Genomic DNA, 25,762 nt, shown 5'->3' on the forward strand with positions numbered 1-25,762 from the left:
GGGTGTACTCAATTCTGCTGCCATTAATGGCTGTGTTTTTTGGTAGGGAGGGGTGGGCAGTAAATTTACACTTTTATCCAATCATATCCAAGCTGTATATTGACTACTTTACATTGTACCAAAGTGTAGTCCCATAAAAAGATATAATAAAATATTTGCCAAACTGTGAGTGGTGTACTCACTTTTGTGACTTCCTGTATACAGTCCAGTAATGTAAGGTGAATGTTTGATGACAGCCGCTATTTACTTCGGAGATGACACAAAAATTCAACAATCTGCTTCTCCAAACGGTTGTCAGTTAGTGCACTCACTGTAAAAGTTATGTTTTCATCACGACTACTCAGTTAATTAGTAAGATTAGACAAAATCTAGTTCAGCGAAACACTAGTGCACTTAGCAATAGGAGTGAGAAAAGTGCTCTTTAGTTATTTGGATTATTTTAAAGATGTGATTAATAATGCAATGTTATTGAGTTACTTGGTTGGAATGCCAAAAAACAAGAACGTTAGTTTCCACAAAATGTTTTTAGTTTACCAGCATTTTGGTGACAGAAGTAAGAAAAAAAAGCCCTCAACCTGGCTGAAAAGTTAGGACTGAATCTCATTACATGATAGACACTAACTGCTAAATCTAGTTCCAAAAAAAGCCAAATACCGCTTGATTGTAGATACATGCAATATATATACATAAATACGTCCATGTTAAACTAAATGACTGACAAAATGTCTAAATGTTTTCCAGCTTATCCAGGAGTTACTGTCTGTTACCGCCCGACGCACCACATCAAACCCTGTGTTTACCTCCGTCACAACTTTCACCAAAAAAAGACAAACGGATCCACTTCATGAGAGGGTTTTTGTTTTAATCCAAGCTCGGATGTCTCTCCTATCAAGAAAGACCGTGCCACATTTATCACAACTCAATTTTAGGTGTTTTAAAGGACGAAAGGTGAAGAAAAGTAGCAGTGGATGTCGCCAAACGACTCACTGCCAGAGAGGTTTGAAAGCTCAAGTAAAAAAAGTAGCACGATTTGGACGATACAAGTGACATGAAAATGGAGTTTAGGGAGTTCTCTTGCCGTCGAAGCAAAAAATGTGGCGGGCAATGTTTGTTTTCCATGTAGTTTGAGGTCCAAATGTGGAAGAAAAAACACAAAAGAGAGTCCACCTTTCTCCCGGAGAGCAGAGCCGCGCTGGTGTTGACTCTCTACGGTTCTCATGTGTCTTATAAGTCCCACCTCCTGTACGCCAGTGGTTAACTTGTCTCGAACGACGCACAGCAAACATGGCAGAGGAAGCACCAGCACCCGCAGGACCATCCAAAACGCAGACTAAACCTGTAAAGAAGAAGGCGACGACGGCGGCGTCTAAAGCGCGGCGCGATGGCCTCAGTCTCCCCAAGCTGATCACCCAGGTGGTGACTGAGTCCAAAGAGCGCAAAGGGACATCAGTGGCTGCGATTAAGAAGGCTCTGGCAAATAAAAACGTCGATGTGGTTAAATCCAACAAGCGCATTAACACCGCACTGGTCAGCCTGGTGACGAGCGGAGGCCTGGTTCAAACCAAGGGAGTCGGTGCTTCTGGCTCTTTTAAACTGGCCAAGCCGGAGTCTGGAACTAAAACAAAGGCAGCGAAGAAGCCTGCAGCGAAGAAGGCACCAGCCAAGAAAACTGTCGCTAAGAAGACACCAGCCACCAAGAAACCTGCCGGTAAGAGTAAAAAAGTTACCACCCCCAAGAAGGCTAGGTCTCCAGCTAAGAAGACAAAGACCGCTGCCGCTAAGAGCCCGAAGAAGTCTAAGCCGGTCAAAAAGTCCAAGCCTGCCGCCAAGAAGTCGCCCGCTAAAAAGGCTCCGGCTAAGAAAGCTCCCGCCAAGAAGCCAGCTTCCAAGAAAGCTGCACCCAAGAAGTCTAAGAAGTGAATGTACTGACATTCATTGTCATCTTGCTTCAACCAAAGGCTCTTTTAAGAGCCACCACAACATCCACTCGAGAGCATTTCCTTCTTATCTCGCATAAGCAAACTTTTGAATGCGACAACTTACACATGCGTACACCTAAGACAAGTGAAGTGTCCTTTTACGTTTGCCCTCATAGAATGGTGTAAAAAAGGATGAAAAGCATGAGTCGCCCGGCTGCCATTGGCGAAAATAGTGTGGCAAGCAAATATCTTTCCGACAGTAATCATTGTGTTATAGCTCGAATCATGGCCAAATGCATATTTCAGCTGTTAAGGAGTGCGTTTTTCCATAGTTATGTATTTTATTACCAGTTAAGCGTGTCCCTCGCCTACCACCCAGAGTTTGGAATAGGCTCCAGCATACACCCGCGACCCTAATGAGGATTACGCGGCATATAAAATTGATGAATATACTGTATGTATATATATATGCATTGTGTATGTATATGTGTGTGTATGTATTTATATATATATATATATATATATATATATATATATATATATATATATGCATTGTTAATAAAACGATTTATCATTCATGAAAGACACTTGCACTTGATTGGTTCCCTAATTTCTAAATTTTCCCTCCACAATGTGATTGGCTCATTTCAAAGCTCAGTCCTCCAATAGGCCGTCAGCCACATCGCACACGACTCGCCCTCGACCAATCGGCGTCGCCGTTTCGCCACAGCCCCGCTATAAAGCTGCTGCTAGCAGTTCAGGGTTTCACAATAGTTTTCTACGCAAACGAAAACGCGTCCGACGTGAAACATGGCCAGAACAAAGCAAACCGCTCGTAAGTCTACCGGAGGAAAAGCTCCCAGGAAGCAGCTGGCCACAAAGGCTGCCCGCAAGAGCGCCCCGGCTACCGGTGGCGTCAAGAAGCCTCACCGCTACAGGCCCGGCACCGTAGCCCTGAGAGAGATCCGTCGTTACCAGAAGTCCACTGAGCTGCTCATTCGCAAGCTGCCCTTCCAGCGCCTGGTCAGGGAGATCGCTCAGGACTTCAAGACGGACCTGCGCTTCCAGAGCTCGGCTGTCATGGCGCTGCAGGAGGCCAGCGAGGCTTACTTGGTCGGCCTGTTCGAGGACACTAACCTGTGTGCCATCCACGCCAAGAGAGTCACCATTATGCCCAAAGACATCCAGCTGGCTCGCCGTATTCGCGGGGAGCGCGCTTAAGCGACCACCTCTTGCTGCATCCACCCAACGGCTCTTTTAAGAGCCACTCACGCCCCACTTAAAGAGCAATAACTTCTTTCTCACGCGCATTCGTTCTCGTCACCTTAGCACACAGATAGATACAGTTGTGATTGCAGCAGAAAACATAATGCTGTTTGGTTAGTTAATGCCCACTATGTGTCTTGCCCCCATTTCAAGCAGGAGCACAAGTTGCTTTTTTTCCCAGTGTCTCAGATGCCACCCAGTCAAGGTCTTGCGGCATTTATGCCTTCCTACAACATGTATGAGCCAAGTTATACGTGTCACTATACACTCACTCGTAAGACCTACATTATGTCAACCATAACTTGCACACAAAACTGCGTCCACATTCAAAGCAAAACCCCTGCTTTTTTCCCCCCACCATCAAATATGAAACACGTACATACTCTTTGACACCTGCTTAGTCTACGTATTCCACACGTATTCTTTATTCTGTTGAAAAAGTCGCACTCACTGTTGTAATGCCACCATATTAAAACGGCGCCACTTCACTAAACTCTCCGCCCACAAGATTCGAAGCTCAGTCAGCGCGTCACACCAACCAGCCAATCCTGTGTCAGCGTCAGCACATAGAAATTTGCATAAGCGCCGCTATACATACGTCGTCGTGAGCGCCTTTCCCAACATTCGTTTGTCCTCCGAGAAGCGGCAACAATGCCTGATCCAGTCAAAGCACCCAAAAAAGGCTCCAAGAAAGCCGTCTCCAAAGCCACCAAGACCGGCAAGAAGAAGAGGAAGCCCAGGAAGGAGAGCTATGCCATCTACGTCTACAAGGTCCTCAAGCAGGTCCACCCGGATACCGGCATCTCTTCCAAGGCCATGAGCATCATGAACTCCTTCGTGTCCGACATCTTCGAGCGAATCGCCGGGGAGGCTTCTCGCCTGGCGCACTACAACAAGCGCTCGACCATCACTTCCAGGGAGATCCAGACGGCCGTTCGCCTGCTCCTGCCTGGAGAACTGGCCAAACACGCTGTGTCTGAGGGCACCAAGGCTGTGACCAAGTACACGAGCTCCAAGTGAGCTATTACTTTACCACCCAAAGGCCCTTTTCAGGGCCACACACACTATTCTTAACTGGGCAAATTTCTAGTTTAAGTAGAGTTTATGTGTTTGTTCTTCTTCTTTTCCTTTTGGCTTTTCCCTTCAGGAGTCACTACAGTGAATCCATTACCTCCATCTAACCCTGTCTTCTGGATCCTCTTCTCTCACTCCAACTACCTTCATGTCCTCTTCCATAAACCTCCTCTTTGGTCTTCTTCTAGGCCTCTTCCCTGGCAGTTCCAAACTCAGCATCCTTCTACCTATAATTCCCTATCTCTCCTCTGGACATGTCCAAACTGTCTCAGTCTGGCCTCTCTGACTTTTATCTCCAAAACCTCTAACATGTGCTGTCCCTCTGATGTACTCATTCCTGATCCTATCCTTCCTGGTCACTCCCAGAGAGGACCTCAGCATCTTCATCTCTGCTACCCCCAGCTCTTTCTCCTGTCTTTTCCTTATTGACACTGTCTCTAGACCAAACATCACTGGTCTCACCAGTTTTGTACACCATTCCTTTCATTTTAGCTGAAACTCTAGTCCATGGAGATTCCTGTCTAGCCTCGTCTGTCAGTCTGTCCATCACCATAGCGAACAAGAAGGGGCTCAGAGCTGATCCCTGATGCAGTCCCACCTCCACCTTGAACTCCTCTGTCACACCTACAGCACACCTCACCACTGTCTTACAGTCCTCATACATGTCCTGCACCGCTCTGACATACTTCTCTGCCACTCCAGACTTCCTCATACAATACCACAGTTCTGACACACTGACAGGTAAATGACTGACTCCAAACGAGGCTTAAGAGTAATTAGTAGTAATTTAATGAAACATTTACATTTTAGATCCCACCCTGTCATCAAACCCTGCAGCATCGCGCCCCGCAGTTGCTTGATGGATGCTCTGTAAGAACAGAAGCTCAGAACAATGGGCCTCATTCACGAAACGTTCTTACGCACAAATCTGTTCTTAAAGCCTTCTTACGAAGATTTTTGGCATTCATGAAACGTGTTCTTAACTCACAGTTCTTAGATCTAAGAACAAATTCTACGAACACTCAGGAGGACTCTTACGCACAAGCAAAGCTTGCACTTTCAATGCGCAATCGCTCTCATGATGGATTTTGCAACCTGATCCCAAAAAATGTAGTGCAAATAAAATATCCCAACAATTATTTATCATCAAAACAACTAAAATATACTCCATCGATAAATATATATTAAAATCCCAATTCATCAAAAAAAAAAAGTAGCTGGCTGGACGTGCGCTGCGCAGAGAGAGAATGTAAAGGGACCATGTAGATTTATTTGCTGAAAGCCACGAATATTTGATGTCCCACTTCAGGCTTCAGGCTTCCCTCTCTGTTCTTGCAGGTGTTCAGGATCATCAGAATAACATCGCAATGAAACGTGGTGTGTCTATTGCGCACGTAGCACCCCCAGATAACGACATGCGCCCCCAGCCACGTCTTGAGCCAGAGCACGGGGCTGCTGTATTAATTAGGCAGCGTCTTATCAAATGTAACCACAGAAAAAATACATTGTCACACACAAACTATGTATTTTGACTTTATTTTTCCATCATGATTGTGTAAATATTTTCTAGAGTTTCCGAAATGGTTTGGTTTCTGATTGATGGCCCACCTCCCGTTTCCTCCAGATCCCTCCGGTGCAGTCCAATCTTTTTTTTTTTAGTCTATTTTAAGTCAAAGCACTTCTTTTTAACCTCTGCGGTGGTGCGTTTCTCCGTGGAAACGGCATTTATGTTTCCTGCAATGGTGCTCCATGCCGACTCTTTTTGGATGGCCTGATGACCGGTGGATACACGTGAAAATAAGGTGGTCTTGTGTTCGCTCACTCCTTGTAAAATCACCTCTATTTCAGTAGAATTGAAGTTTTTCTTTCGTTTGTTGTCCAGCTGCTCCTCAGTCTTGCCCTTGCGCGTTGCCATCTCCGCCTCCAGCTGCCCGTTGCGCACGGCACATTTTTTACCTTGTATGGGAAATAATAGGCGGTGACCTATGCAAATTAGGGCTCACATGCACGGGCATCGCAGTTGGCATTCATCAACCTAAGAACACCGGTGCGAACGATTATCCCTACTTAAGAACGTGTCGTGAATGCGGCGCAGTTTCCAACCCGCGCCTTCTTAAGTACACTTCTTAAGAAGACTTTTAAGAAGATTTTTGTGAATGAGGCCCAATATGTGTTGTCACTTAAATCCCCAAATACCAGAAAACTCTCCAGCAACACCAGAAAAAGTTGCTAGATTTTGAGAAAATGTCACCAAGAGGATTTGGAATTTTTCTCCAGATTAAGCGACAATGTCACCACTTTGGCAACACTTGTGTGTTTAACCCTGCCCTTACGCTGGTCAGTGCGGCCAGAGACGCCGCCACACGTCTTGACCAATGACGTTCGCCTTTAACAGAAAAAAAGACAACAAAAAAACTAATTTGAATTTTGCCCATTTTTACGTCAGTGTGTGCGTCAGTGTAGTGATATCATACATGTGTGGTTTAATTAATTTTCTAACATCACAGAATGTGAAGAGGAGCAAAAGACCTTGAGCACCTCAACCTCCTCCATGTCTCTGAGTTACACAAGACTGACCCCTTTGATTCACCTCACAGGGCCTGCTTACTCCCTTCTATGCACAAGAGTACAACAATAATATATTTATAAAGTGGGTGATAACGTATATAGATTTCTCTAACAAGGCTCTTGTTTGAACTGATGCTGCAAATTGCAGCTGCTCTCGTTCATGGTCACATCACATTCTCACACGTGAAAACGTGTGAGCGTTTAGTACATTTTCATAACAAAACCTTCACAGCAATAGAAACACATTCTTTCACAATTTAACAGAAAGATAAAACACCATGATTATATTTGTATGTATTAACAGCTCCAAATGAACTGAATATGTCAATCAAAATATAAAATATACCACACGTCTAAAGATCTATTTGTCCAACACTGGTTTCTTTAACAGTAGCAGAAGAATCCCACTTTAAATTGTGTTATTATGAGCAATGAGGGCTTGTGTTCATAGACATCACGTCATTTTTTTTGGTTCCCTAAAACTAAATAACATCAAATAGCAGTGAACCTCTTTATCCTCTGTTAGGAAAGCTAATGCATGTTTCATTGCTTGAAACAGTTAGTATGGTGGGGAAAATGACAAGCAAATGAGAACTTACCTGACAATGCATTTGTTCATTTGCCACCTGACGAATGAGACAAAGGCATTCTTATAATGTGAAAGAAATTGTCATGTCAATAAAGGACCATGTCCACTGGAACACCAAAACCGGGAGGTTTCAAGCCTTAAAGTTTGTTGGGATCACATTGCATCCAAAATTCAAATGCATCGTTTCAAATGTGCAGTTATAAATCAACTTTTAACAAACATCGACGGTTGGAGAAAAGTGTTTCCGCCCGGTTTCGAACCGGGGACCTTTCGCGTGTTAGGCGAACGTGATAACCACTACACTACGGAAACTTCCTGTCATGGATGATACATAAATCCCTTAAATAACAAATTACATAATAACACATACATAATATTGTTGTCATTAGTTTTATTGCTTGTTTATTGCTCACTGAGCATGCTCACTGGCATTTGGTTAAACAGCCCTAAACTATTTCCCATTCCTTTTCGACGGAAGTGCCTGAATCACTTCCGGTGTAATATCCTTTTGTCCAGGGGTGGCGCTTTGGGCGCTCAATCATTGACTTCGGCTCAGAGGAGTGACAGCACAACAACAGAGTAAGCTCACGAGATAAACACTTTATGTATTTGCTCTGTTTAGGTTTTTTTTGTTACTAAAAATAAAAGCCTTACTGTTTCTGATGAGTATCGTTAGTGAGATATTTAAGCTATCTGCTTTGGTTCATAAGTTCTACTGTGCTTACTGTATGACGCGACTCATCGATCAAATATCTTGTATTATTTTGGCTCTGTGCGTGTGGTACAGTCACGGTTTCATGATTCCAAACCTAAAGTAAAATGGAAATGTAAACTGTTTTGAGACTGTGGTGACTTTGGCTTTTACTGTAAAAGCTCACATACATGACAACAATACCTTAATATTTTATGACATGTTGCTATTCATGCTATACATTCTGCACTTTTATTAATCTGCATCTGTGATGCTTAATTTAGCCTGTCTGTGGTTGTTGGATAATACAGTAATATGTATTAATTATATTTCTGTCACTGTAGAGAAAATGAAGCAGACGATGTTTTTTCTTGGCCAAGTCAGCGCGGTCTTCCGCCTCACAAGCTGGGATTCCTGCAGCAGGTGTAAAAAAACTGCAACAACTGCAGAAGAAGCAGCGGTACTGCCCCTCTGTCCCCATCACCTCCACCTCTGTCAACACCACAGTATTCAATATGTTCACTAATGTATGTATTTATCCCTTTTATTAATGATGAATAGCTATAGTAGCTAAATAAGATGCCAGTCATAACCACTCTATTTTTCTTTATAGCTAAGGATGAAGATGAAAAGTAGGAGAAAGCCATGCTCAGCATCTCTCCAGACAAACTCAGTATGTACAGTATATCTCTTTTACTTCCTCATCCCTGTATATGTCTTTTGTATGAAGAGTTTCTGTGTGTTTCACAGCTGAGTCAGCAGCAGAGCCACTACTGTGCCTGCGCTGCCACTGTTAATCCATGATGACCACCACCTGCTCATACCCAGTCCACAGCTCTCAGTCAGGATGCATCATGGAGAAACAGCGACATTAGCATCAGCACCAGCAACCATGCCCTGTGTGCAAGAAAGCCCACGCCACACCAAGACGTATGTGTGGATGACACAAAAAAGTGGAATCTTCAGCCCCTGGGTGAAAGTGCAGGTTGTGTAAAACAGAAGTGAGGCAGGCAGGGACAGCCTGACAGGTCCAACATCCACACAGGGAAATACATCTACTATCCTGCTAAATAGAGCAGAGAGAGGAGATGAGCTAGAGAAAGTTCATTTGTTTATTCCAGGAACTCACTGATACTGATCTAATCCAGATATGAAGAATTTGTGGATGAGTGCCACTATGAGTTGTAAAGCAATAACTGTTCATATGGATGAACAGGTGCTCACTCGACATTACTGATACCTTACACAGGATTCGAACACAAAACGTAAGGTCTGTACATCCTGATTGGCCTAATCATACACTTTTCTCTGACCGGGAATAACATTTCTAGTTCAAACACTCAAACCTCATGTTGCATTTTAATGATCAACACAAGAAATTACTCATCCATAATTCTGTGCCTTTTCATCCTGGTGCCGTTCCACTGCACTGTTGTTTCTGTATCCTTGTTAAAACAACCATAATAGAGCAAGGGAACACTGTACATGTGTGTAAGATTTAAACCCCTTAAAATGTCCTGACTAATGTATCATAGGTATGTATAGAAACATACCTTTACATCTAAACAAGTAGGTTGTGTCAAACTACAGCCCTGCTAATGCACCACAAACATCTGGGCTCAACATACTGTTGCTCACTGTATATAAACATGTACATAATGATTTTACCCCTTTAATAAAAGGGTGATGTGTTTCTTATATTCTGTAAGAGAAATTGGTGTAGAAGTTTGCCCAGTTAAGAATAGTGTGTGTGGCCCTGAAAAGGGCCTTTGGGTGGTAAAGTAATAGCTCACTTGGAGCTCGTGTACTTGGTCACAGCCTTGGTGCCCTCAGACACAGCGTGTTTGGCCAGTTCTCCAGGCAGGAGCAGGCGAACGGCCGTCTGGATCTCCCTGGAAGTGATGGTCGAGCGCTTGTTGTAGTGCGCCAGGCGAGAAGCCTCCCCGGCGATTCGCTCGAAGATGTCGGACACGAAGGAGTTCATGATGCTCATGGCCTTGGAAGAGATGCCGGTATCCGGGTGGACCTGCTTGAGGACCTTGTAGACGTAGATGGCATAGCTCTCCTTCCTGGGCTTCCTCTTCTTCTTGCCGGTCTTGGTGGCTTTGGAGACGGCTTTCTTGGAGCCTTTTTTGGGTGCTTTGACTGGATCAGGCATTGTTGCCGCTTCTCGGAGGACAAACGAATGTTGGGAAAGGCGCTCACGACGACGTATGTATAGCGGCGCTTATGCAAATTTCTATGTGCTGACGCTGACACAGGATTGGCTGGTTGGTGTGACGCGCTGACTGAGCTTCGAATCTTGTGGGCGGAGAGTTTAGTGAAGTGGCGCCGTTTTAATATGGTGGCATTACAACAGTGAGTGCGACTTTTTCAACAGAATAAAGAATACGTGTGGAATACGTAGACTAAGCAGGTGTCAAAGAGTATGTACGTGTTTCATATTTGATGGTGGGGGGAAAAAAGCAGGGGTTTTGCTTTGAATGTGGACGCAGTTTTGTGTGCAAGTTATGGTTGACATAATGTAGGTCTTACGAGTGAGTGTATAGTGACACGTATAACTTGGCTCATACATGTTGTAGGAAGGCATAAATGCCGCAAGACCTTGACTGGGTGGCATCTGAGACACTGGGAAAAAAAGCAACTTGTGCTCCTGCTTGAAATGGGGGCAAGACACATAGTGGGCATTAACTAACCAAACAGCATTATGTTTTCTGCTGCAATCACAACTGTATCTATCTGTGTGCTAAGGTGACGAGAACGAATGCGCGTGAGAAAGAAGTTATTGCTCTTTAAGTGGGGCGTGAGTGGCTCTTAAAAGAGCCGTTGGGTGGATGCAGCAAGAGGTGGTCGCTTAAGCGCGCTCCCCGCGAATACGGCGAGCCAGCTGGATGTCTTTGGGCATAATGGTGACTCTCTTGGCGTGGATGGCACACAGGTTAGTGTCCTCGAACAGGCCGACCAAGTAAGCCTCGCTGGCCTCCTGCAGCGCCATGACAGCCGAGCTCTGGAAGCGCAGGTCCGTCTTGAAGTCCTGAGCGATCTCCCTGACCAGGCGCTGGAAGGGCAGCTTGCGAATGAGCAGCTCAGTGGACTTCTGGTAACGACGGATCTCTCTCAGGGCTACGGTGCCGGGCCTGTAGCGGTGAGGCTTCTTGACGCCACCGGTAGCCGGGGCGCTCTTGCGGGCAGCCTTTGTGGCCAGCTGCTTCCTGGGAGCTTTTCCTCCGGTAGACTTACGAGCGGTTTGCTTTGTTCTGGCCATGTTTCACGTCGGACGCGTTTTCGTTTGCGTAGAAAACTATTGTGAAACCCTGAACTGCTAGCAGCAGCTTTATAGCGGGGCTGTGGCGAAACGGCGACGCCGATTGGTCGAGGGCGAGTCGTGTGCGATGTGGCTGACGGCCTATTGGAGGACTGAGCTTTGAAATGAGCCAATCACATTGTGGAGGGAAAATTTAGAAATTAGGGAACCAATCAAGTGCAAGTGTCTTTCATGAATGATAAATCGTTTTATTAACAATGCATATATATATATATATATATATATATATATATATATATATATATATAAATACATACACACACATATACATACACAATGCATATATATATACATACAGTATATTCATCAATTTTATATGCCGCGTAATCCTCATTAGGGTCGCGGGTGTATGCTGGAGCCTATTCCAAACTCTGGGTGGTAGGCGAGGGACACGCTTAACTGGTAATAAAATACATAACTATGGAAAAACGCACTCCTTAACAGCTGAAATATGCATTTGGCCATGATTCGAGCTATAACACAATGATTACTGTCGGAAAGATATTTGCTTGCCACACTATTTTCGCCAATGGCAGCCGGGCGACTCATGCTTTTCATCCTTTTTTACACCATTCTATGAGGGCAAACGTAAAAGGACACTTCACTTGTCTTAGGTGTACGCATGTGTAAGTTGTCGCATTCAAAAGTTTGCTTATGCGAGATAAGAAGGAAATGCTCTCGAGTGGATGTTGTGGTGGCTCTTAAAAGAGCCTTTGGTTGAAGCAAGATGACAATGAATGTCAGTACATTCACTTCTTAGACTTCTTGGGTGCAGCTTTCTTGGAAGCTGGCTTCTTAGGCGCTGCCTTCTTGACTGGAGCTTTTTTAGCGGGAGCCTTTTTAGCAGGTGACTTCTTTGCTGCAGGCTTGGACTTCTTTGCGGCGGGCTTGGGCCTCGCCGGACTCTTCGCGAGACTGGTCTTAGTCTTCTTTGCTGAGGACTTCACCTTCTTGGGGGTGACAGTTTTCTTGGGTTTAGAAGTTGGTTTCTTGGCTGGTGTCTTCTTCTTGATAGGTGCTTTCTTGGCTGCAGGCTTCTTCACTGCCTTTGTCTTCGGCTCACCATCCTTCTTAGCCATCTTGAAAGAGCCAGAAGCGCCGATTCCCTTGGTTTGAACCAGGGCTCCGTTCGTCACCAAATTAACCAAGGCGTTATTTACGCGCTTGTTAGATTTGGCCACATCGACGCCTTTGTCTGCCAGAGCCTTCTTAATCGCAGCCACTGATGTCCCTTTACGCTCCTTGGACTCGGCGACCACCTGAGTGATAAGCTTCGGGAGACTAGGGGTGTCTCGCTTTCCTTTGGACGCCGCCGCCGCCTTCTTCCTTGCGGGTTTAGCCTGGGCTTTGGACGGCCCTGCAGCTGCTGGTGCTTCCTCTGCCATGTTTGCTGTCTTCTGAACGTCGCTCAAGACAAGTTGTCAACTAGCTTTTAGGAGGCGGGACTTATAAGGCACATGAGAACCGTAGAGAGTCAACACCAGCGCCGCTCTGCTCTCCAGTGGAAATGTGGACTCACTTTTGTGTTTTCTCCTCCACATTTCGCTCTCAAACTACATGGAAAACGAACATCTCCCACCACAATCTTTGCTTAAACGGCAAGAAAACTCCCTTAACTTCAGTTTCATGTCACTTGTATCGTCCAAATCGTGTTACTTTTTTTACTTGAGCTTTCAAACCTCTCTGGCAGTGAGTCACTCGGCGACATCCACGACTACTTTTCTTTACCTTTCGTCCTTTAAAACACCTTAAATTGAGTTGAGATAAATGTGAAACAGACTTTATTGCTTAAGGAGACATCCGACCTTGGATTAAAACAAAAAACATCTAACGAACTGGATGCGTTTGTCTTTTTTCGGTGAAAATCTAGACGGAAGCAAACACACGGTGGCTGCGGGCGGTTACACCCTGGCACACATGGATCACCTGTCAAAGATGAATCGTCTTTATCCATAGTTTGAATATAAAATTAGTAAAATCCGCTTTTACAGAGTAAAATCCACCGCAACGCTGGGCTGCTGGTTTGTGATTTAATGCCATGATTTTTGCATTAGCACACTGAATAGATTGTATGCATGTTTTCATTTTAAGCTATGAGTAATAAAAATGACAAGTTTGTTTTAAAACAATACATTCAAAGTGTTTATTATCAGAGAAGTTTGTATTGTACACGTTAAACAACCGTAGAGCATACTTGACAAAACTACAGGTTAAATATTAGTCTTGTAACCTCTGTTTTAACAAATGAAATCCAATGACCAATAAATAACATGTTATTAGCACATACAAAATATTGTTAATCCTCATTGCTATTAGTGAATTTATGTTTGAGCTAAGCAAGTGTTACATAAACACATCTCATTATGCACCAACCTACGTACAAATGACTCAAATCCATTCATAAATCTTGACAACTTTAATACCAAAAACATAAAGTTCACAGTTTTTAAAACAACCAAAACTAGATATGCAAGTTATTGTTGCCACTAGAGATCCAGTAGCCCTCTCTTAACGAAAAAATATTCTTTATACAGCCTTTAAGTCCAAGGAAGCATCATTAAATAAATATAATCATCTTAAAATACAACCACCTTCCAGATGATATCATCACAGATGAACAGCAACTGCTGTGTCAGTCTTTATGAAGTCTATTTTCCAAATGTTGTCACTTGTTTTACACACACAAACACCTGTTGCTCTCCGCTTACTGCCTTTGCACAATCTGGTCTCACTGAACTTCATGGGTGAGCGGGGAGGCCGGGCCAGCAGGCAGGAGGTTATGGCCAGTGTTAGAGGACCAGGCCGGTGGGCAGAGCTTGGGGGCGACGCAGCGTGGACTGTGGCTAACGGAGGAGAGCGTTTGCTGGCTTCCGTTCAAGAAGGAAGTGGAGTTGTTGGAGCCCTGCTGGCACCGGTAGTTGTAGTAAGCCTGCCAGCCCTGACGCTTTCGCTTCCAGCGACAGCGGAGGATCCGGATGAAGGCCTGAAGAGCAAAACGGGGCGGTCATTTGGTAGGTTCTGTCAGAGAAACAGTGTTCCAAGTAGCAGCGCCATCGTCAGTTGATTTCTTTCTGTGTATTATTGGACAACAATGCAGTTTCTGTACCTTTTACAGAGCGCAAAAGATGTGCTGGTCTAAAGTGGCAAGGGTACAAACGTAGTACAACTATCGTACCCCTAAACGCACAATAATAACCGTTTTTTGTGTTTTTTGGGAGGGTGTTCCCTCTATTAGTTGGATTCTTTCTAACAGTAGATAGATAGATTGATGGATACTTTATTGATGCCCAAGAGATTCTTGCTATCAGTAGTCAGTGCTTGTCCATGTTGATAGTTCTTTATTTACCGCAGTTTCTGAGGATTTATTATCGCCCCCACGCTTCCCGGAAAATCTGTTTTCCCCCTTTTTTCCAGGTTGTTGTTTTGTAGAAACAGAACCAGAATAGGATGTTGGGGTCAACGTTTAAACAGGCACTTTTTCACCTTCTTAGGTCTTAGGATTAGCATCAAAGCCATAAGTCTGGAATGTGAAGGTTAACACCCGAGACTCACTTTTCCCGCCTTGTTGTGTTGAAAGCAATTGTCGCTGTCTGACAAGTATTGTATGCGTCATACCAGATGCTGACCTTGACATCATCTAATTACCTGATGGCGGCAAGCTATGGTGCTGTGTGAAAGTGAACATAGTTGTGACAATATCCTGCCTTCCTTGGGTTCTGTGTAAAAGCACAGGATTGGGAACATGCCAGATCTGCACTGGTGCGGCAATTGTGTAGAAGTTCTGTGTGAAAGAGGCTATTGGTCTGTGGTGTAAAAGTCAGGGACTGTTGACCTACATCGATCCCAATGTTCCTAGTTGCCCTTTTCACATTGAAATAGTCGCCAGTGCCTTTTACACGCAGCTCTGGGAAGCGTGTTATTGCCACAACTGTGTGAGCTTTTAGACACTACAGTACATCCTACAATCAGATAGCTAAACATCACATCCCTGTCTCGAAGTTGTGCGAGACCTTTACACACAGGTCTCGCCCCGCTTCTGCTACAGCCCTGATGCTATCTCTGAAAAAGCACAAAGACTTAATGTAACGACAAAAAGCTGCAATGGTGACAGCCTAGCATATTTACATTTGATTGGTTTTAGCCAGGTTTGCAAAATGAAAATGTGGCCCCTGCATCTTTTGATTTTCGGTGGACGACATTCGGACAGTGTTTTCAGGTAATACAAATTTTGAGGTGTCCCCTGTTGCCTGACCAGTGCTTCCAGTGTTTACCCTATTATTCCCGGTATGCACTTTCCTGGCATTGTACCTGTTTAAACTCACGGCTGTAGCAGGGGTAGATGATGGGGTTCAGGCAGCTGTTGAAGTATCCCAGCCAGAAGATGACCTTGAAGAAAGTTTCATCAGGACGCAGGTTTCTGTTGAAGGAGCCTAAACACACAAACCAAAAAATCAGTCCGGTGAAACAACGTATAACTGATATGTAAGTGTTTAGGTGGATTAGTAAGTCAAAATGGGCTGCAGCGAAGAGTGCTGACCACCAAGGGGCAGCATTCGCTATCATCCTCCCTTCTCATCTTCAGCCACTTTCGGTGTTTGTCTGTGGAGTCTAAGCCATGTGATTCCCAGGTGAGGCAGGCGATCTTCGTGTTCTCGTGGGATTTCCGAGGATTGGTCGGGGGATTGTGTGTGATCGGGATTCGTATTTGTCCTAGATAACAGATCTCCTGCAGGATGTATTAATTCCCCTGACATGGACTTGTAAGGCCATCCTGTATCACCGCCTGCTATCTCTGACTATATATGAAGAAGCGGCGTGAGCGATAAGAACATCATGTGGCATCTTCCCATGATGCATCACTGTCATCCGTCCTCCAAGTTTGGCCATTCTTTGCCTCTTTTTTCCATGCTGGATGGTTCTATTTTCACTGCCTTGTCCTCCATGTAAACATCATCAGTGACCAGGCTCCTCAAGGGGGTTCTTATGCAACAAGCACTATGCTAACAGCAATAGCATCACAGAGGATTCACTCTTCCTAGTTTACTTTAAGTCATAAAAGTGGCAATGCACTATGTTTTCTTTAATGCTGCTTTTTTTTTTTTATAGTGGAAACTTCAGCGTTTTATTGAGCCTGAAGTGCAGTTTCAGCAAAAAGGCTGCAAAGCAGAGCGACTCAGCAACTTCAACTGCAGAGGTCAGATCACAGCTAAAGCTCCTGCAGATTGGTCGAAAATAGCAATAATAATAATTTTGCCATCTAACATCATATTTGTAACAGTAAGATTGCATTGCTAGACCCGTGTGGTCTGCTTGGACACGTAACGGCATGTGGTGTAACTTTAAATGGTTTTTGTAAGATTTGGGGGCGTAAAATCTGCATCACTAAATTGGATTTTTTTCTGTTATCACTAAACTCTTTCACAAAGTGCAGTGTGTTTATATAATGTGAAGCTTATAGCAGTGATATTATCAGAAGTTTTGAATGGGTTCACGGTAAAAATAAAAAATAATAATAAAAAAAAAGGAGCCTGTCTGGGGTCTAAAAACAAAACCAGATGTGATCCAGTACTTTAAGTGGTACTTTAACGTTTGAACGCCCCCCGGTGGCGCAGTTTGAAAAGTGAAATAGTCTCGCCCTGTGGGTAGATTATTGTGTGTACAGTGGAACCTTGGTTAGCGTCATTAATTCGTTCCAGAAGGTCTGACCGCAATGTTAACACAAAGCATGTTTTTATAGTTTTGCAATTATAGTTTGACATGCAGAAAACAATTTGAAACGCATCAAAATCATGAATGAAAGGGATAAACGATCATTTAAAGGGATAGTGCATTTAGAATTGTTTTATGCACGTACAACTATAATTATAAAACTGTCAAAACGTGTTTTGTGTTAACATTTTTGAGCGTCAACCGCTAATGACATCATAGACGGGCGAGGCTAACCCAGGTTCCACTGTATTTTACGTAATACTGCTCAGATTTGAACACATATACGTGAAATTGGTCTAACCGTGAAAAAAAATGTATCTTCTTAGTCAAGATTGACTATTTTTGCCCTTGGTTTCCAATATTTAATCTTACTGAGATGACACATTTTGCAGTGTGCACACTTAATAAAAAATAATGATGGTGACAGTTTGACACAGGAATGGATTCATTCAATTTCCATTATTTTCTTATGGGAAAATGACCTTTAAAATCCAAACACTGATGATGTTTATCATGTCTTACATGCTGTAATGTTATGCTCCAGGGATCACAATTGACTAGATATTGATACGATGAGAGGTAAAGCACATACTGATAGGAAGAGCCAAGAAGAACGGCAACCAGCACAAGATGAACATCCCCACCACCACGCCGAGCGTCTTGGCCGCCTTCTTCTCCCGGGAGAACTTGAGCAGCTTGACGGTCAGTGTGCTGCGGCCGGCCGACGACCCCCCTCCGCCTTTGGAGGGAGCACACATGTCCTGGATCTGCTGGTTCCTGCAGTGGATCCTGAGGGTGAGCTCATTGGAGTCCTGCTGATGCTCCTTCATGACACCGGCTTCCAGGTTCTTGGTGGTGCGCTTGGCCACCACATAGACGCGGCAATACATGGCCAGGATGACGGCCAGAGGGATGTAGAAGGACCCCAGCGAGGAGAAAAGGGCGTAGAACGGCTCCTCGGTGATCACGCACTCTGTGTCATCCTGCAGGAGGGATGATGGATGGAGGTTAGTGTGTATCGTGTGGTTGTGTGTAGTAAATACACGTCTTTTGTGTCCTTCATCAATTCTTTTTGTGCAGTATATGTCCATATTGTGGCAATATGTGATGCATTGTAATAATTTTGGGTCCAGGTGGGGAACCCAATTCCTTATTTGACTCTTGAACTAAATCCTGACCTAAAATAGCAGAAATGTCCTCATTAGAAGATCTAAAATGTCCACTTTAACAAAATATTGTATCACTGTATTGTATTGTCTTCCAAAAGTTGATTTAAAGACTGTGTGAAGGCACTGGGACTCATTTTCATGAGTACATAAAGTACATTTACAACATTTCCATTAAAATTAGCGACCTATTTGTCTTTTCTGAACTTTATTATCAAATCAATGTACTGTAATAAGAAAAGCTATTTAAACAGTGGACCCAGAAGGGTTTCAATTAGAGTATACATCACTTTTTCCTGTTTTGTTGCCCTTCTCCCACGTTTACAGAAAATGTGTTGGTTGAAGTTTTGGCACCTTGGCCAGCTGTTGACAATCAAGGCTACTGAATTCGCTTTAATTGCACGTTTAAGTCATCAAGTTTGACGTCTATTTTAGCATTGCATGAAGGAGACCTCTTACCTGCGAAGGTGGCTGCTTCCATCCAAGCAGAGGACCGATAGAGATAACGATAGCCAGGATCCAGACGCCCAACATGGCGAGCAGCGCCCGTTTCTCTGTCACAATCACTGGGTATTGCAGCGGGTATCGAACACCGATGTAGCGGTCGATGGAGATGACGCACAGCGACATGATGGATGCCGTACAGCACAGGACGTCCACCGCCGCCCAAATGTCACAAAAGATCCGGCCAAAGACCCAGTAATCCAGAACCTGCACACATGCAGGTTCGGTTAGTTTCTTTAATGGAACTTTTGCTTAGAACCGACAAAGGTTCAGGTTTCAAGCCGGAGTTTCAGGTGAAGCAAGCTTTTCTTAAAGTGCACAGGCAAACATTCAAACGTGTTGTGAAAACAAACTAAACGGAGCGCCTATTGTTGAATTATGTCAGTTTTAGTGTTTATTGGGTTTTTGATCATGTTCGTTTTTCTCCATTGGTTTACCTCATTTCTTGAAACAAAAATGACATTCTCAAACCTCTAAGATCATTTGGCCAGTCTTACAGTTCAAGCAGTTCAACATCATAGCTCACTTGCAAAATCACATATCTTCGCCAAAACCATTCAGGCATGCTTCAAAGCTAATTCCTTTGTATTTATATTCCCTCTATAAATCGTCAGTGCCACCAAAATGCAAAGCTCCTTCTCAATTGTCTGAAACAGACTGGACTTTCTCAACACACTTTTGCAAACTGGCCGGTCAGCACGACACCATTCACCTGTAGGTTCACCTGTAAAAGCTCATATGTCTCTCAAAACACTTCACTTGTGTGTCAAAACTAAATTTCTTTCCCATATAAACTGTCAGTGGCCCCAAAACGCATCGCCCCTTTGACATTGTGTAAGCACTGCAAGTCAAAATGTTTGGATGTTTTGTCACTATGGCAGAGGACCACTGAAATATCCCTCATGCCCGCCTCTCAGTCTTAGCCCAGTCCTTCAATGACAATGGTTACTGGACTCGTTTTTGACTCGTTTTTTGGTCTGTGTAACAGAAAACAATTGGATTTAAGATTTTATAGTAACAATAGCATCCGAGGTTTGACAATACACACATTGCACTCATACAAGGAAATTGTACTATTTTTTTATTCGCAAACATTAAATAACTTCCATATGTCATAGTAATGAGATTATCTGCGGCCTAAAGTACTGTCAAGCTGGAGTTTCACAAGTGACACTTCTTCGCTTGTCGCAGTCCTCACCCTTCCTCTCCTGGACACCGTCTGCACATTCCTGGGTGTCTACACGCCGCTAGATGTGTGGTCAAACGTCTGGGCAGAGATTCTCATCCACATCACAGCGCAGGTTCTAGTTTCACCTCACTGTCAAAGAGTCAATTTAGCCAACGAGATTCATATTTTACAGTATATTCTTGACTCATTTTGACAATGTAACAGACTACACAAAGCTAAGATGTCGATGTTTTCGTCAACTAACTTTGCATTTATTTTATGACACCCTAGTTTTACAGTATACGTTAATGTTATCACTAGGGATGGGGACTGAAACGGCCGCATGGAGGCCTTGTGGTTAGCATGCTGGAAAAGATTATCCTCCAGGATTTGCTGATATTTTTTTAGATTCATGTTCCCCTCCACCTTTACAAATCTTGCAGGGCCTGCTGCGGAGAAACATCCCTAAAATATGACCTTACCACCACCATGCTTTACGGTGGAGATTGTGCGTGATGTAAAGTGTTTGGTGTTTGCAAAACAGTGTCTAGTCAGAAAGAGCCAGAAAGCTAAATTTTTGTGTTGTCAGATCATGAAAAAACCTTCGTTTGGGCATATTCCAAGCGAGATTTCATGTGAGCTTTTTGTAACAGTGGCTTCCTCTTTGTCACCCTCTCGTACAACTACGACTGGTGAAGAGCCCGTGCAACAGTTGTTGCATGTACAGTCTCTCCCATCTGGGCCACTGAAGCTCTCAACTCCTTCAGAGTGGTCGTAGGCGTCTTGGTTTCCTCACTCACCAGTCTTCTTCTTGCCCGAGCACTCAGTATGTGAGGACAGCCAGCTTTAGACGGATTTACTAAAGTGCCAGTTCCTTCCATTTCTTAACTATGGATTAAACCAGGGGTGTCCAAAGTGTGACCCGGGGGCCATTTGTAGCCCACTGCTTGTTTTTTTATTGGCCCGCAGCACATTGTAGAATTTAAAAACCCCCCAGCAACAATAAAAAAAAAGGGTAAAAAGGTTTAAACTGGATTAAACGCCATGGGATGCCTAGTGAGTTGGAAAATATTCATCTCCTGTCCTAAGCTTTTCAATTACCTTTCTTCCGAGTTGCTTGAGGCGTTCTTTTGTCTTCATGTTGCAAATGTAGCAGGAATACTGATGAACCACAGGTGTTCTTCTACCACAATCACTTGACACACATTAACTTCAGGAGATCTCCATTTCACTAACTGTGACACTTCAGGCATCAACTAGCTCAGGGCTCGGCAACCTTTAGCATCAAAAGAGACATTTTGCCTCCTCTTCTAGGTCAGAAAAATGGTCTGGAGCCGTGAAGCATGACACAGCTTATAAACTTGTAATCGTTTTGAAATGTTACCTGTTACAACAACAGAATTCAACTAACAGAAGTGCAGAGTGCATGTGCTTTGAAATAATTTACACACTGAACCATGTGGGCTTTTTTGAGTCGTTCCCGTGTTTGTGTAAAATTAAAACATCGACAACTTTAACGTAAAAAGCCCATCAGTGTTCACAAATCTGCATATCGGCGTGTCTGCTCAATATCGTTGACGTCACTTAACTCCTCACAGGCAATTCAATATGCTTGCACTGAATAAATGAGCGACATCAGTTTGCCTACTTGTGGTGTTTGTTGCCATTCCGTTCGTCCTGATCTTGACCGTCTTTGCAGGGAGGAGCATTTCTTTCATTTCCTGAATGATTAATCATTTCTTATTTTTTGTTGTTTATTTTTTGAATATTTTTGTGTCTCACTGGCTGAACAAATCGACCCCGTCCCCCTACCCTTGCTCATCCAATTAGCAGTCAGAACGCAGTGTAGATGCATTCACAGGCTAGCGGTGAGTCGGATAGTTCAAACTCTTTTCGAAAACGCACATTTCCTCTGCTTCGGTGTTTAAAAAAAAGCTCAGTGTGGGAGCAACAACAAGGATGCTGAAGAACCGCATGCGGCCCCCGGAGCTGCGGGTTGCCGACCACTGAACTAGCTGGATCTTTTCTGAATTAGATCAGTCACTTTATAGGGGGTGAACATTTATGCAAACACTTATTTTACATGATATACTTTAAACTGACACCTGTTGGTAAAATTATGTAATCACTTTGACATGAGCTTGTTTTCAAATTCTTGTCAAAAAAGTCATTGACCATGATTTTATTGATAAAAGCAGCAAAAGGCTGAAATATCCAGGGGGTGAACTGTACATCTATTACAAGATAATAGTACTGACGTGTGACCGAGACTATCAGAGAGGAAGCCATTTAACAAACTGTTTATTATTGTGGTTGCCTCTATTATTGTCTCGTGCATAATGTAGCCGAATACGGTCAAATAAGCTACATTTGAAGCTAAGTTTCCATGGCTAACCTTGAGCTTCTTAACACTTTTAGACAGTAGTTGTTGGTGTTTTTTTCCCCCATTAAGAACTCCCTAAGCCTGGACTGGTTGCTGTGATAGTAAATGTTCTTTCCTAACTTTACAGCCATGGCTTACCTCCTGAGTGGCTGACACAGGCAGCACGGTGGTGCTGAGCAGCAGGTCCGCGATGGCCAGGTTGATGATGAAGTAGTTGGTGGGGATCCGCAGGTGTCGGTTACACACCACCGACAGGATAACCAGCAGGTTTCCCACTATAGCGAATGTGATGAAGGAGGCCAGCACCATGCCCACCGGCACCGCCCGGCTCAGGTCCAGCGGGGCGGCGCCGAGTTTGCCGCGGTAGGGGGATGTGTCGGTACGGTTCGACGTAGAGTTTGAGTCCGACAGCGACGCCTGCATTCCGGCAATAGCATCCGCGGTGGAGCCGTTCGTCCACAAGCTCATGGTGCATTGAGGTCCGCCTGCTCTGTCAGTAAAAATGTCCAAATCAACAAAAAGTGTGTAAACTGTGTAACACTTGTGAAACACAACGTACTGGCAAAATGTGTTTTATCCCTCCCAAATCTTTTATTTTGGCGTTACATCCATAAAAGTGCGCGAAAGAAGCACTCTCGTGAGATGGTTCGCTGGTTACACCGCAGAAGCAAGTGGAGGTTCCTGTCCCCTTTCTCCGGACAATCAGTCAATCTCCTGGCCGGCTGTTGGAGCTCCTCCTCGGCCCAAACTGCTCATTCGGTGGCGGGTCACTGAGCCTCGTGTCCTTTTATGGTCCAACGTGTTTTAATGTGGGAAAGTTCCCGAAGAGAGATGGGTGAAAAGAGACAAAGACAAGACACACTGAGAGACAACCTGCAGCATCCTTCTCTCCAGTGTGCATGTTCATAGAGACATTTGTATTTGGGTTAACCCTTTTGGTTACACATTCCCTGTTGAACATGCAGTGCGAGGTGCATTCATTCACAGCAAATCACAGTTAATCACAATAATGCTCACCCTCCCATGGGAAGTAGCGGAAACAGAAATAATCTGTTCCAGAGTCAAGACATTACCATGTTAAACATTTTATGAACTGCACAGGCAACATTTTATTCAGTAATAACATGGGGAACGCTCTCTTTTTACTATATAAGCATCAAAACAAAAAATGTGTACTCACCCTTTGTTGATTTGGTGTCAAATTTATGGTTACTACTGAGCAGCCTGGACGGAGATGCCGAACGTCAGACAAGGAGGCCGATTTATATTTGAGACCAAGCTGATTTGAGCTTTTTGTTCCCTAAGGTTTATATAAGTTTGTGTGAGTTTTTCTTCCAAAAAAGACGGCCATGGATGACATCCGCACTCCACGCATCAACATCATCAAGTGTCTCAGTAATTTTGTCCAGCATGAATGTTTTTAAAAAGCAATATGAACGGCCGTGAACTTGTTTTTTTTTTTTTATTTTCTTATCCTTATGTGACAGGAATGTTGGACGTAGAGTTAATCATTTAGATGGCCGCAGTTTGACTGTTTCTACTGCCAATATTTCCTATGGAAAAAGTTGGTTTACAAATCCAAACAATTTGAGGTTTCACTGTATTTTGACCAGTAGCATTACTGTCGACATTCGCGTTTGAAAATAAGGGAACTTTTCACGAAAATGAGGGAAAATAAGTTAACTCCTGGTCTTCCATTCTGGTTAGTGTTGCCAAATGGGACATCATGAATTATCATACCAGAAGCTTAAAAGTATCCATTTTTTAAGGAAAATTATCACACATGCCCAATGTGACGTTGCACAGGACCATCCACTACAGTAAAACATTACCACAGACAGTGTACTGTATAGTGCAGCTTGTAATGAAGTTTTACCTTTAAATAAAAAGCTGCTACAAGCAGGCCAGCGCTGCCAGGTATGTGGCGTGTAGAACGAGCCACTGCACAGAACAGCAGTCATATTTAACCACCTACTTCATCATCATATATAGGTCTTGCATCATGAATATTTTGAGACTCAATCTGTTAATTCTCCTTCCTTAATGCTCCTTTTTGCGCCCCGACGTGTTCGTTCTCCACTGTCACACATGCTGCATTGTGCTTTGATTGGCTGTCAAGAGTCACAAGAAAATGCACAGCATCAGGCGCCAAGCAGGAAGTATCCTGTTTGCGTTCGTGAGTAGCATGTATGGAAGGGGTGGGATTATCATACATGATGGGATTTTTGGAATTCTTTATTGAACAGAGGGTGAAATGTTCAGGAGGCTTGACAGGTATGGCCGTGTTTTTTTAGCTCACCATAACAATGCAGTCTGACTCTGATTTGAGAGTTCTGGAGGTTATCGATATGATTCTCGGCCGGGAAAGATGGATGACTGCAATTCCACAAATTGGCGTAAATTGCAGCATTTGGCGCTAAAGACTATCTTCACTATACTGAACTCAGTAGCAGGTTCAGTAAGTACTTCAGCTCCGGTTGGCTAGTCGTCACCCGGCGGTGGTGTTTACTTTTAGTTTGCCCCCTTCGCTGATAGCAGCTCGCCCCTCATTTTTCAAACGCGTCATAAAGAACCTCAAGGTGCCTCTGCCTGTTTGATAAAAATGCCAAAACACACTACCAGGAAATGTCACTGTGTGTGTGTTTGTGCTTGTCCCCCTCATCAATGCCATAGGCCAAAGAAAACACTTTAGATGCAGCTCAACATTCAGCTGCAGCTATACGGACAAAACTATCCGTTTTATCATCATAATTGAATATATTTTTTATGCATCACTATGTTTCCCAGACACTTTCACTGTAGGCACACCTGCACATTCCAATGAGATCCAATACAACAATCAATCATTAAGGGGTTGTGGTTTGCAGTGGTGTAGATCATCCCAAACACATTATCCTCTTATAGAAGGTACAGTTTTTGCATGCAGGTCTTGTATTGAATTTAATTATCCGGTGCAGGGGTACCTAATGTGACGCTGTACATATATCACACCAAAAACTGATTGCAGAAAATGATTCAAGCATGTGAGTCATCTGTATCAGCATGTTCCCATGACTGTGATCCTGTGGTAACACCTTTGAATGAATGCAATTATTTATGCAGCTTAAAGTTGCTGTTGATGTTTAATAGGTATCTGATTAATCTGAAAATATCTACATAAATTATAAAAAACAAACAAATGAATAAAAAAAAATTCAGTTGATACATTTTGAAATAGTCAAATGAATAATACAATGATGTAAAACATACAGTTTATTCAGAGATGTTGGTATTAAAATATTCAAATTCATGATTAAAAAAATGTATATATGCGTGTCTTGAAAAACACATTATGGCCATCCACAAAAATAAGAAAATATAACTTGATGCCTTTGGCCTATGCTGCACTCCAGCCTCAGGC

The 25,762-nt window shown here is 43.6% G+C and overlaps 7 protein-coding genes and 1 non-coding gene across 8 annotated transcripts; 3 read left to right on the forward strand and 5 right to left on the reverse strand.

The window, feature by feature from the left end:
• The first annotated feature begins 1,272 nt into the window (after window positions 1–1,272).
• Window positions 1,273–2,405, forward strand: LOC129169024 (histone H1-like). Its single transcript, XM_054754954.1, has one exon. It carries the CDS (start codon window positions 1,285–1,287, stop codon window positions 1,918–1,920), a length of 636 nt encoding a protein of 211 aa, XP_054610929.1. The 5' UTR covers window positions 1,273–1,284; the 3' UTR covers window positions 1,921–2,405.
• Window positions 2,406–2,729: 324 nt separating this feature from the next.
• Window positions 2,730–3,160, forward strand: LOC129169291 (histone H3). Its single transcript, XM_054755582.1, has one exon. It carries the CDS (start codon window positions 2,730–2,732, stop codon window positions 3,138–3,140), a length of 411 nt encoding a protein of 136 aa, XP_054611557.1. The 3' UTR covers window positions 3,141–3,160.
• A 538-nt stretch (window positions 3,161–3,698) lies between these two features.
• On the forward strand, window positions 3,699–4,507 carry LOC129169480 (histone H2B 1.1-like). The gene has a single exon (XM_054755930.1). It carries the CDS (start codon window positions 3,837–3,839, stop codon window positions 4,203–4,205), a length of 369 nt encoding a protein of 122 aa, XP_054611905.1. The 5' UTR covers window positions 3,699–3,836; the 3' UTR covers window positions 4,206–4,507.
• A 3,148-nt stretch (window positions 4,508–7,655) lies between these two features.
• trnav-aac (transfer RNA valine (anticodon AAC)) lies at window positions 7,656–7,728 on the reverse strand. Its single transcript has one exon. It is a non-coding gene; the product is annotated as a tRNA-Val (tRNA).
• Window positions 7,729–9,200: 1,472 nt separating this feature from the next.
• On the reverse strand, window positions 9,201–10,403 carry LOC129169110 (histone H2B 1.1-like). The gene has a single exon (XM_054755172.1). It carries the CDS (start codon window positions 10,263–10,265, stop codon window positions 9,897–9,899), a length of 369 nt encoding a protein of 122 aa, XP_054611147.1. The 5' UTR covers window positions 10,266–10,403; the 3' UTR covers window positions 9,201–9,896.
• Window positions 10,404–10,941: 538 nt separating this feature from the next.
• On the reverse strand, window positions 10,942–11,372 carry LOC129169219 (histone H3). Its single transcript, XM_054755416.1, has one exon. The coding sequence runs from the start codon at window positions 11,370–11,372 to the stop codon at window positions 10,962–10,964; it is 411 nt and encodes a 136-aa protein (XP_054611391.1). The 3' UTR covers window positions 10,942–10,961.
• A 324-nt stretch (window positions 11,373–11,696) lies between these two features.
• LOC129169158 (histone H1.11L-like) lies at window positions 11,697–12,844 on the reverse strand. Its single transcript, XM_054755292.1, has one exon. The coding sequence runs from the start codon at window positions 12,815–12,817 to the stop codon at window positions 12,182–12,184; it is 636 nt and encodes a 211-aa protein (XP_054611267.1). The 5' UTR covers window positions 12,818–12,844; the 3' UTR covers window positions 11,697–12,181.
• Window positions 12,845–13,833: 989 nt separating this feature from the next.
• On the reverse strand, window positions 13,834–23,266 carry LOC129169062 (alpha-1A adrenergic receptor-like). Its single transcript, XM_054755054.1, has 5 exons — window positions 22,501–23,266; window positions 18,767–19,018; window positions 17,734–18,124; window positions 15,741–15,862; window positions 13,834–14,415 (listed from the first exon to the last, which is right to left on the reverse strand). The coding sequence occupies exons 1-5, from the start codon at window positions 22,828–22,830 to the stop codon at window positions 14,161–14,163; spliced, it is 1,350 nt and encodes a 449-aa protein (XP_054611029.1). The 5' UTR covers window positions 22,831–23,266; the 3' UTR covers window positions 13,834–14,160.
• Between the last annotated feature and the right edge of the window lie 2,496 nt (window positions 23,267–25,762).

Source organism: Dunckerocampus dactyliophorus, chromosome 16 (assembly GCF_027744805.1).
Source record: "Dunckerocampus dactyliophorus isolate RoL2022-P2 chromosome 16, RoL_Ddac_1.1, whole genome shotgun sequence".
Lineage (NCBI taxonomy): Eukaryota > Metazoa > Chordata > Actinopteri > Syngnathiformes > Syngnathidae > Dunckerocampus > Dunckerocampus dactyliophorus.

Coding starts and splice junctions, on each gene's coding strand:
- LOC129169024 (XM_054754954.1), top strand. CDS start 1,285: ATGGCAGAGGAAGCACCAGCACCCGCAGGACCATCCAAAACGCAGACT.
- LOC129169291 (XM_054755582.1), top strand. CDS start 2,730: ATGGCCAGAACAAAGCAAACCGCTCGTAAGTCTACCGGAGGAAAAGCT.
- LOC129169480 (XM_054755930.1), top strand. CDS start 3,837: ATGCCTGATCCAGTCAAAGCACCCAAAAAAGGCTCCAAGAAAGCCGTC.
- LOC129169110 (XM_054755172.1), bottom strand. CDS start 10,265: ATGCCTGATCCAGTCAAAGCACCCAAAAAAGGCTCCAAGAAAGCCGTC.
- LOC129169219 (XM_054755416.1), bottom strand. CDS start 11,372: ATGGCCAGAACAAAGCAAACCGCTCGTAAGTCTACCGGAGGAAAAGCT.
- LOC129169158 (XM_054755292.1), bottom strand. CDS start 12,817: ATGGCAGAGGAAGCACCAGCAGCTGCAGGGCCGTCCAAAGCCCAGGCT.
- LOC129169062 (XM_054755054.1), bottom strand. CDS start 22,830: ATGAGCTTGTGGACGAACGGCTCCACCGCGGATGCTATTGCCGGAATG. Junction 19,019..22,500: donor CTGTGTCAGCCACTCAGGAG/GTAAGCCATGGC, acceptor GCATGTGTGCAG/GTTCTGGATTACTGGGTCTT. Junction 15,863..17,733: donor CTTCTTGGCTCTTCCTATCA/GTATGTGCTTTA, acceptor TTGTGTGTTTAG/GCTCCTTCAACAGAAACCTG.